Consider the following 11624-nt stretch of genomic DNA (forward strand, 5'->3'; position numbering starts at 1 on the left):
CAATTCGTCCTCTTAACCATCACTGGTCCGATTCTCCTAAGTTAATAATGCTAAAATCGTGTCCATTTCGACCGCGCGGCCACCTCATAATTTTTGATGAAACTTTGCCAGGAATTAGTAGTAATTTGTTACTTTTCACTCCTCTTTTCCTGAATTTGTTACAAAAAAAACCAAGCCGCTATGACAAAGAACAGTTGGCCGCTAGAACCGCCACTTGCCGTAGTCATCGCCCGTGATTACTCAGAAACTATACAATGCAGATAGACGAATGATACATCAAAAGAAAGGTCTTAATTTGTTAAATTTGTTACAAAAATAAAAAAGGTCAAAACGTAGATATACAAAAAGTTATGCAATGTTAAGTTTTCAGGTTATGAGTAGGTAAGTATATCACCGTAGGCACCAAATTAATAGAGGCTAATGTGTATAGAAAATTAGTCTTTAATTTGTTACAGCGAAAAAAGACAAAAAAATACTAGAAAGCAGGTTCAATAATATGTTAGAGTCGATTTTAGTTGGCCGCGCGGACGGCAATATGCCTAAAATACAATTTCGTTTTTCTCGTTATTAAAAGTAGGTTTTAGCTTAATTAAAGTACTAGTCGATGGGTAACGTAAGCTAGTTTGAATAAATATAGCGAATTTAACTGCAGCATTCGTATTTTAGGAGATATTTACAAAAACACAGTGGTATGAAACTGTATGAGAGTAGGGTGTCCATGCATTTTCACATATTCGAAATTTTCGTTATTCACGTCTTATTTTTTTAGGGAGAGTGCATAATTTATAAAAATCAAAGTCACAAATAGATTAAAATTTCTTTATTTACAATCAACACAAAGGCAAACATATCAATTGTGTGTCAAAAATGTGACACAGAGTTGAAAGGTGAACTTAAGCTAGGCGAGATCATAACATTTGATTTAAACGGAGCTGCAGACTCAGTTTTACTCACTGAATTGCCGATTACTATTAGCATTATGGATAATTATTATTTCTTAGTTGGTACTACAGAATTTATACCAGGCACAAAAATAGGCCACTATAAATGTCATTTTTTAAATAACAATAAATATTTTTGTTACGACGACAATTCTTTTAAAATTGAAATAAGTACCTACCTCTAAGAAAATATGTCTACATTCTGTGTCATATATTCGTGTCAGTTAATTTATAAATATTATGTGTTAGTTTATGAAGATTTTATATTTATCTGGTTGTCTTTTATTACTTGATTTGTTTGCCTTTGTGTTGATTGTAAATAAAGAAATTTTAATCTATTTGTGACTTTGATTTTTATAAATTATGCACTCTCCCTAAAAAAATAAGACGTGAATAACGAAAATTTCGAATATGTGAAAATGCATGGACACCCTACTCATACAGTTTCTTACGTTACCCATCGACTATTTTTTTTGTAAATATTCGTCAACTAAAATAACATTGAACCTGCTAGTATTTTTGTTCGCTGTAACAAATTTCTATATTTATTCAAACTTAACTTAACTGTTAACATTGTTTGTATAATTTAACAGACCTTTCTGAATATACTAAACGGGCGATGGCGGTTCTAGCGGCCAACTGTTCTTTGTCCTAGCGGCTTTTGTAACAAATTCAGGAAAAGAGGAGTGAAAAGTAACAAATTACTACTAATTCCTGGCAAAATCAAAATTATGAGGTGGGACACCTAAAATCGAATTGCAATATGATCGCAATAGCAGTTTTAACTATATCGGGCATTCTGCTACTAAGATAAGACCAAAAAAAAATTAAGAAAACTTAAGCAACATACGATTCACATTCGACCGCGATCCAATCTCGACTCGATTACGATTGAAGCGTATGTGGCATTCCGCTATTTTTTCTTTGAAATAAACGTTTTTATCATTTTCTGTCATTCAATAATGAATCATTTTGTCTGAAAATGATTTACGATTTGCAAAATGATTGTACAGCAAACTACCGTATAGACCAAAATCACCAAAATAGCAGACCAATCGCTTACCAATCAAATGTCAAACGAATACGATTGGTCTTTTATTAGTAGCAGAATGCCCGATATGGTTAAAACTGTTATTACGATCATATTGCGATTCGATTTCTATTCGATTTTGACATTATTAACCTAGGAGAATCGGGCCCCTGGTACTCAGCTACATCCGATTAGACTGGAAGCCGACCCCAACATAGTTTGGGAAACAGGCTCTGAGGATGAAAGGCGCCTGACCTACATGGGCGTAGCCAGCTTTGGGCTCAGGGTGGGGCAGCAGTCAACCTATCCCCCGGGGGAGGGCGGGGGCCCTCCGATTTCTTGTATCTTGAGCCGTTAATTTCAAACTTGTTAATCTCTTAATTTGAGAGGTTTATATTTTCAGGTACAGAAAATAAACAATAGCCATAGCAATAGCACACACAGGACAAAAGCCAAAAGTGAGGGCATTTCGTTTCTGAACACACGAGCGAAGCGAGCGCGAAATTTTTATCGGACTTAAACCAAATATTAATGAAAGTTTAGCCCAAACGTACTTAACTTTTTGTTTGTTGACAAATGCAAAAATAAGGGCATATAGTTTCTGAATACGCGAGCGAAGCGAGCGCGAAATTTTTATCGTACTTAAACCAAATACATATTACATAAAGTTTAGCCCAAACGTACTAAACTTTTTGTTTGTTGACAAATGCAAAAATAAGGGCATACGGTTTCTGAATACGCGAGCGAAGCGAGCGCGAAATTTTTATCGCACTTAAACCAAATATTACATAAAGTTTAGCCCAAACGTACTTAACTTTTTGTTTGTTGACAAATGCAAAAATAAGGGCATATAGTTTCTGAATACGCGAGCGAAGCGAGCGCGAAATTTTTATCAGACTTAAATCAAATATTACGTAAAATTTAGCCCAAACGTACTTAACTTTTTGTTTCTTGACAAATACAAAGATAACATAGTTTCTGAACACGCGAGCGAAGCGAGCGCGAAATTTTAACTAAACTTATCAAATCAATCAGACACCTTATAGGTCAGAGCCAGGGCCCAGGGTGGGGCAAGTGCCCCAGCTTGCCCCAGTGTGGCTACGCCCATGCTGACCTACCTACATGGGCGTCTCCGCTTTATTTTTTTGTTGTCATTTATTTATTTAGAACATATAATTTACATTTTTAAATATTAAATATAAAAAAACATTTAAAAATATAAATAATAGGTTGCCACCAATATCGGGCACAGGGTCCAAGGTACCGGTGGTTAGGGTCCCAGAGACAGAAACCTCCTCACAATACGTGCCGTATCAAGGAGTACTGCCTTCTGAATCAGTCCCTTGATCCAGCCGCCCAACGAGAGCCTCCTGAGGTGTTCGTCGAGGCTCTTGGCTATTAAACCATTGGCCGTAACGACAATCGGCACAACAACAGCCGTGTCGACACTCCACATGGCGACAACCTCGTGCGCTAAGTCGAGATACTTTATTTGTTTCTCTTTCTCAGCTTTCACAAGGTTCTCGTCATGCGGAACGGCGACATCGACTATCATCGCGCGGCGCGCTAATCGATCTATCACCACAATATCAGGCTTATTGGCTACAATAGTCCTGTCAGTGATGATAGATCGATCCCAGTACAACGTGATATGGTCCTTTTCGAGAACTGGGTCGGGCGCATACTTGTAGTACGGTACCTCAAGGTCTACAAGGTTGTATTGCAGAGCAAGCTGGGGCCCGATTCTCCTAAGTTAATAATGTCAAAATCGAATAGAAATCGAATCGCAATATGATCGCAATAGCAGTTTTAACCATATCGGGCATTCTGCTACTAAAATAAGACCAATCGTATTCCAACGACATTCGATTGGTTTGCGTTTGGTCTGCTACTTTGGTGATTTTGGTCTATACGGTAGTTTGCTCTTAAATCATATTGCAATAGTTAATAATTAGCAGACAAAATTATTCATTATTGAATGACAGAAAAGGATAAAAACGTTTATTTCAAAGAAAAAATAGCGGAATGCCACATACGTTTCAATCGTAATCGAGTCGGGATTGGATCGCAGTCGAACGTGAAACGTATGTCACTTAAGTAAAATTAGGAGAATCGGGCCCCTGCTGGTGGATGATCTTGGCCACTTGGTTATGCCTGTGCAAATATTCACCGTTAGCCAAACGAGAACAACCAGATATAATATGTCTGATAGACTCACCCGGATGGTGACATGCCCGACATATGTCAACCGTCCCGTCTTTCATAATATACCTCCGGTAGTTATTCGTCAGGATAACTTCGTCCATAATTGCACATACAAACCCTTCGGTTTCTCCAAATAGGTCACCGATCCGCTTTATTATTATTATTTCTAGCCTGTAGTGTCCCACTGCTGGGCAAAGGCCTCCCCATCTCGCTTCCACTTTTCTCGATCTTTCGTCCGTGTCCACCAATCCGGACGATAGGCGTCTAGTTCGTCACGCCATCTCTTCCGGAGCCTACCCCGCCTGCGGTGTCCATCCTGAGGTGTCTCCGCTTAACTTTTGAATTCTCTTTGTATCTTTTCTTACTCCGTTGCTAGATATGACGTTCCATTCCTTCCAGTAACATGCCAAGATCAGCGCTATATAGGCATCAGCTAGGAAAACATGAAAAAGAAAAATAGAAATAATTATAGCTCAATAAGGAAAAAAAAACATTGAACATCCTTAGCAGTCGTTACGGGTAGTCAGAAGCCAGTAAGGATCAATCCCCACTGAAAGAGCAGCGGCCGTAAATGCAAGTGATGGAGCGCAAGCGCGGCGGGCCGCGCTCTTACACTGTCCGTGCTCTTACGGCCGCTGCCGGCCGCTGCTCTTTCAGTGAGAATTGACCCTAAGTCTGACACCAGTCTAACCAAGGGGTATCGGGTTGCCCGGGTAACTGGGTTGAGGAGGTGAGATAGGCAGTCGCTTCTTGTAAAGCACTGGTACTCAGCTGAATCCGGTTAGACTGGAAGCCGACCCCAACATAATTGGGAAAAAGACTCGGAGGATGGATGAAGGAAAATACACGGATACCTACAATGAGTTTATGGCCATCCTAAATTATGTTTGGAGCTGGCAACTTGCAAGACTATATTACACAGACTACATGCATGATATATTTTCACCAATACTTTGTCGTAATTTTTTAGGAATCTAATCTGCAGGTGACGGACGTTCGTGTTGTGTGTGTGTGGCTGAAATGGTGCGTGTACTATTGCTCGGATTTAATTGCAGATTGCCATTGACTTGAAAACTCACCCAGATCTAACGATATAGATGTCATTATCTGTCCTGTCTGGTCCTTCCTGTCACTGTCATGTGTCAATTTGACAGTTGCTACACAACTTGTGAAAATCACGTTTTAACTTTTTACGAAAAGTTTTCGTAGAAAACCACGGTTCTTGTTCCTTCCCGAAATATAGTTTATCTTAAAACTTGCTGCTTTAGACAAATTAATTTACTACCATAAATGGCTACCGGTAATAAAGTCGATATCGGATTTTTAGAAGAAAAGAGCAGTTGGCTTCTGCATCCAAAATTTTTTCCCAGTAAAGTAGGTGGAAAACCAGCATGGTTGGATCTGAAAGATTTGCCAAACCCAAAGGAACTCACTTGCAATAAGTGTGATGATCCATTAGTCTTTCTCTGTCAGGTATTAATAAGACAGTTTATTTAAAATATCATTAGTAACTTACATTTGAAATAGAAACATTGCCTATATTTATTTATTATAGTCCCATTTTATCCGTAATTTCAGATATACGCACCATATGAAGAGACCAGTAATGCTTTCCACAGGACAGTGTTTTTATTTGTATGCAGAAATGGGTCGTGTTGTCAAACTAATGCATCGGATAGTTTCAAAGTGTTACGCTGTCAGCTACCAAGGAAAAATGACTATTATTCATTTGAGCCATATGAAGAAATAGAGACTCATGTATGTTTCCTAAGCTTAATTATTTATTATATTTCGGTGTTTCATTAGTATTTTTATTATTTTGTTTTTGTAATTTTTCTTTTTATATTCTCATCATGTGATTATTTTTCATTAAAATAAAAAAAAATATATATGAAGAATGTATCAATATGTATAAATATAGAACTTATGCATTTTTTTAGGATTTTCCAATGGATGACTGGCCTAAGTTGTGCGATGTCTGTGGTTTAAGAGGACCTTCACATTGTTCTAAATGCAAGAAAACTTATTACTGCAGTCGAAAACATCAAATACTTGATTGGCAAAAAGGTCATAAGCAAGTTTGTCCAGATTTGCAGGTACAATACTTTTTATACAATGTGAAATGTTGCCTATGTTTTACTGCCATAATGATAGTATCAAAAAAGATTTGTTGGAATTATTATTTAACTATATAATTTTTTATTTTACAGACAACTGACAAGAAACCCAACAATTTTGTAGTTACTGAGGCAGGCAAATCGTTACTCTTCAAAGAATGGGAACTTATAGTAGATGAAGAGGATGAGGTACACTTGTTTTTTTCTTCATAGCACACTATAATTACTAGTAATATTTCAATAAAACACTATTAATTTTTAGGAGGATTCAAAAGATGTAGACGTTGGTGAAGAAATGGATAAATTGAGAAAATTGATGCAAGAAAAAAGAGCAGGCACATTAAGCAATGTTAGTGAAGATGAACTGGAACAGTACACAAAAACTATGCCAGAAGATAAAGTTTTCAATAAATTCAGTAAAAGGGTAGCTAGGCACCCAGACCAAGTGCTCAGATATGACAGAGGAGGTCATCCACTGTGGATCACTGGTAACTCTGGCAACAGTCTAGTGAATGTGCCTAATTGCCAATATTGTAACGGAGAAAGACAATTTGAATTCCAGGTCAGTTCATCGTTTCAAATCTTTGACATAAATTGTATTGTATCTGACAGTTTATAATATTTACCATTGTTGAGGTCCTTGTATGTATAAAATAAAATGTTTATTTACATTGCAGATCATGCCACAACTTCTCAACTTTATTGGTGTTGGCATAGAAATCAACAGCATTGACTGGGGGGTACTTGTAGTGTACACGTGTAAGTCTAGTTGTGATCAAGGGCCAGCATACAAGGAAGAAATTATTATAAAACAAGATTTATCCAGTTAATCAACATAATTATACTATCAATAAAGTTATCTACAAATCTAAAATTATTTTTCCTTCACTGGTTTCCCATATTCTTCTGAGAGATAGGTCATCAGGTCATTAAGTCCAGTGAATTCTGTTCTTGATGTGGGCGGGTTGTTCTTTGGTAGAACAGGCAACATGTTACCCATTTTCACCCTGAAGTCTTTAAGCTGAAATTATGGAATAATAGCCATATTATAGTAGTAAGTGTGTAGGGAAATGTATATTGAGCGTTTTCAAATCATAGTTATTATATAGTGATATAATCTCACATCTTTAGCACCAGATAGTTTCCATATTCCATAGCACAAGCATGTGGTGCCAGTAATGGCATAAACAGTGCCCCAACCAAGAGCTCTCAGTGCTAGAATAGCACCTGCATCTGCTAACTCTGGGCTACCGTGTAGACCTTAAAAATAGAATACAAGTTGTGAGTAATTTTATACCTTGTAGTGAAGTGAAAAAGGTTCACATGAATAATTACCCTTGCTAAAGTATTTTGGATCTGTTTTCCTAGCAGTTGAGAGTGTTGCGCCAAAACCTACAAAAGCAGATATCCCCGCTACTGCAGCCAGAAATGCACCAGCTAAAAATATTATAAATTTTACTTTTTTCACTCAAAGCAGGTTTTATATTTTTTAATCTGATTTAATTATTTTAAGCATTTCCTAATAACTTTATTTCATCAAATCATTATATTCATACTGAATTACTGAAAACAATATAAATTCATAGCTTTTCAGAAACGTGACGAACTTTGCACTTTATTTTTACTTAACTTTTATTCGGTGGAGACGCTCTTCTTTCTCCACGGCATCCATTGTGTTACATACTATTCAAAAATATATATTTCAGCACTATCTGCTGCTCATTAATTGTAATTTCTTGTCGTTATTTAATATCTTCAGAAATCACGAAATCGAAATATATTTCACAAAAAATTATTGACACTATTGACAGACAATGACAGGCATGACAGCAACGACGTTTCGTTTGACATCGTCAAAGTATTGCAAATTAAATAGTTTTCATTTTAAAATCAATTAAAGGATTCTACAGTCGAACCTTATCCGTGAATGCAGGCAAATTACATATCTAACGGATTTAATTTAGTTTATTGAAACAAATTTAACATGTTTTATACAATGACCTCAATGTCTAGCAAAAATTAAGTTAAATTAATTCGTCGATATAATGACTTAAATGACTATCGTTCAAAAATATTAAGGGTATGATTTAAGCTGTTTTGTATTTCTTAAATAATATGGTTTGCCCTCAAAATAGTAGATTTGTCACCAAAATGTATCACCAAACAGTATAAAATCAATTCCACAATAAATTACCGAAAATCATGGAGATATGGGGTCAAGTACCAAATAAATGGTTTTGTATGTATTATAATAGGTTTGTCCTAATAGTATTTAAGCAAACTAATTTAAAGAGATCACCAATAAATTATATATTATTTCACTTTGAACCAAAAGAGTCTGTCTACTACTTAACTGGTCATGTGCCTCCCCCAAGGGTCTTAATTTCCACAGGTAGTATAAATATATTTAAATTAAATTTCTAGCTGAATAGTAAATAAAACACTTAATTAAAGTCAAAATAATCAATATTTATTGTTAAAAATATCAATCACTGAATAATCAGCGCTGGTTTTTATTTTGAAGGGCGCCCCCTTTTTCTTTTCTGGCCGATAAGTAAATTTTTTGCTTCCGGTGGGGGGCTAATAAAATGCACCCACAACAATGAACGTAATCTTGCATCTCGCTGCCCGCGCCGCGCATCGTACAACCAACCTACAACCCATTCTTTGAGGCCCGAAACGCGCCAATTTGTCTCCCTTCCCTTGCTCTTCCCTTTGAACATATTTTCATTAAAATTATAAACAGATGTATTAAATTGGTAACGAATACATGTTTTTCATAACTGAACGAAATAAAATGTAACTACTGTATTGGTGACAAAATAACAAATAAAAAGGAGTCGCAGTCAGGGATCGATTAATCGATTTATTTGGTGACAGATCTACCATTCTGAGCACCAAGCTATTATTTAAGTAATAAAACTATTATTATAAGAACGAAGTTAATATTCATATAATGCACTTCAATTTTATTGGTAATCCATCTCATATTTTACACATTATATTAACAATAATTTGGTAATTCATACCTGGGGACACTCTTTGTTTATCTGAGAACGAAAATATTTCGTGGCGATAGATCTATTGATTAGGTGATACAACTTGATGACAAATATAAATTTTGGTGACAAAAAATATAGTTCCCAAATATTAATAACCACCACTGAAAATCGTCTGAAAAACCACTGAATAGGACAGTCAGAAGAATACTTGCCATTGTAAAAAATGCTGAAACTGATATAGCAGATGTCAACAAAAAAATAACCTCATCTTATGTTTATTTGCATTTCCGTCTGATTTTTGTTTTAGGTTATGTTATTGTAACTAAAATAAAGTTTTACTTCAGCAGCCTGCGTATTATTTGGCAAAGCCGTAGATGTAGTGTAGAGGGACGAAGCAGAAGAAAAGATTGATTGGCCATCGAAGGAATAACAATGAAGAATAAATTAAATATCATAGATTTGTTTGATGAAGCAAGGGGCAATCAAAGCTATCTAAAAGTTTGCGCTCCCATGGTTAGATACAGCAAAGTGCAGTTTAGGACACTTGTTAAGAAGTAAGTTGTTTCATGTTGCCGAAATCGCATACATTAGAATGCAAGTCTAATGATAGGTTAAGATTATGATCAGGTATTGTGAGCAGAACTTTAGCCAGTCATTCCACTAAATTATAATTATATCATTGCTTTACTTAGGCTTGAAAGCTAGCTTAGCTAGGCTATTACTTTAAACTATTTTCTTTACTTATTCGTATTATGATTAATCCCTAGAGACTGATACTCATGAGTCATGAATTTTATTTTTCTTGCAGCTATGGCGTCGACTTATGCTTTTCTCCAATGATATTAGCAGACTCATTTTGTCAAAACTCAAAGGCTCGCCACAATGAGTTTGCAACAACAGTCAGTGATTCTCCCTTGATTGTTCAATTTGCAGCAAACAATCGAGATGACTTTGTTGATGCCTCAAAACTGGTGTACGAGTACGCAGATGGTGTGGATTTGAACTGTGGCTGCCCACAAAAATGGGCCATGAAAGATGGTTATGGTTGTGCCCTATTATCAAAACCTGAAGTAATACATGACTTAGTAAGAGGTATCAGGAACAGTTTGCCTAATAGTTTTAGTGTTTCTGTTAAAATAAGAATATTGAAAGAACTGAATCGTACCATTGAGATGTGCCAGCAGTTAGAAAAGTGTGGAGTAAGTTTCTTAACAGTTCATGGAAGGACTCCTACACAGAAAAGTGGAGATAAAGTTAATGCAGCTGCTCTACGTGATGTGGTGGATTCTGTGAAGATACCTATCATTGCAAATGGAGGTATAAAGACATTGGATGATGCTGATAATTTGTATGAACAAGTCAAATGTAGTGGTATAATGGCTGCTAGTGGCCTTTTGACCAATCCTGCATTATTTAGCGGAGCTACAAAGACTCCCTTAAGTTGTGTAAAAATGTGGATGGACATGAAAGATAAAGAAAGTGACAAAATAACATTTCAATGTTACCATCACCACTTAGTTTTTATGTTAGAAAAAGTATTAAATAAACAAGAGAAACAAGTGTTCAATCATTTAAAGTCATTTGAAAGTGTTGATGTGTTCTTACAGGAATATTTATTGAATTCTGTTAATGATAATATAGAGTTTAAGTATAATTTAGATGAATTTATCAATTGTGAATTTGCTGATGAGATTACACTAAAACATTCTACAAAATGTAGAGGTTGTGGTAAAAGTATGACCTATTGCATTTGCAATAAATATGATTCCAATATAACTGATGGGAATTATTTCGTATCCTGTGTTAAAGATAGCGAATCAGTTGATTATATGGATTTAAATATTTTTGATGAAACTTGTTAAGTTACAATAGCTGTATATTTTGAAAATATTATAAATCTAATTTTGTTGAACAAACTTGGTTTAATTTATACTACTGTGTATCTACCGAAAATGGCAAAGATGGAATACCTACCTAAAATATTAGTAGGTAACTATTAGAAAACTATTTAACTATTTATACACTTCCATAACATACCTACATAAAACATGTCTGAATCTACAAAAGAAGTTTTAGTGGTTAGTCAGTAGGGTGACGGGATTACGACTTGTGTCTTTTTTTTAAGAATATGCCTTGTTAAAATGCTAAAAATAATTTTAAACATTTTTAGGTCAAAGTTATATCAGTTTTCTTAAAGCAACTATTATCTACGAATTTTCACAAAAAAATGAAAAGTAAAGTAAATAGTTTAACAGACAGATGTTTTTGCTATCGGTGAAAATGGGCCGCAAAGGTGTAACGGGGCTGTATTTTGTTTTAATTTAACTTC

At 35.5% G+C, this 11624-nt stretch overlaps 3 protein-coding genes across 3 annotated transcripts; 2 read left to right on the forward strand and 1 right to left on the reverse strand.

Annotated features, from left to right (window-relative positions):
* The first annotated feature begins 5310 nt into the window (after positions 1 to 5310).
* On the forward strand, positions 5311 to 7167 carry LOC110384154 (programmed cell death protein 2). Its single transcript, XM_049846799.2, has 6 exons — positions 5311 to 5649; positions 5755 to 5934; positions 6117 to 6272; positions 6387 to 6482; positions 6556 to 6855; positions 6971 to 7167. Exons 1-6 carry the CDS (start codon positions 5467 to 5469, stop codon positions 7121 to 7123), a joined length of 1068 nt encoding a protein of 355 aa, XP_049702756.2. The 5' UTR covers positions 5311 to 5466; the 3' UTR covers positions 7124 to 7167.
* On the reverse strand, positions 7095 to 8116 carry LOC110384155 (transmembrane protein 242). Its single transcript, XM_064034425.1, has 4 exons — positions 7923 to 8116; positions 7629 to 7730; positions 7417 to 7553; positions 7095 to 7314 (listed from the first exon to the last, which is right to left on the reverse strand). The coding sequence occupies exons 1-4, from the start codon at positions 7963 to 7965 to the stop codon at positions 7168 to 7170; spliced, it is 429 nt and encodes a 142-aa protein (XP_063890495.1). The 5' UTR covers positions 7966 to 8116; the 3' UTR covers positions 7095 to 7167.
* Positions 8117 to 9544: 1428 nt separating this feature from the next.
* LOC110384187 (tRNA-dihydrouridine(20a/20b) synthase [NAD(P)+]-like) lies at positions 9545 to 11215 on the forward strand. The gene is made up of 2 exons (XM_021345333.3): positions 9545 to 9849; positions 10104 to 11215. The coding sequence occupies exons 1-2, from the start codon at positions 9728 to 9730 to the stop codon at positions 11155 to 11157; spliced, it is 1176 nt and encodes a 391-aa protein (XP_021201008.3). The 5' UTR covers positions 9545 to 9727; the 3' UTR covers positions 11158 to 11215.
* Positions 11216 to 11624: the final 409 nt, after the last annotated feature.

The sequence above is a fragment of the Helicoverpa armigera genome, chromosome 4 (genome assembly GCF_030705265.1).
Source record: "Helicoverpa armigera isolate CAAS_96S chromosome 4, ASM3070526v1, whole genome shotgun sequence".
Lineage (NCBI taxonomy): Eukaryota > Metazoa > Arthropoda > Insecta > Lepidoptera > Noctuidae > Helicoverpa > Helicoverpa armigera.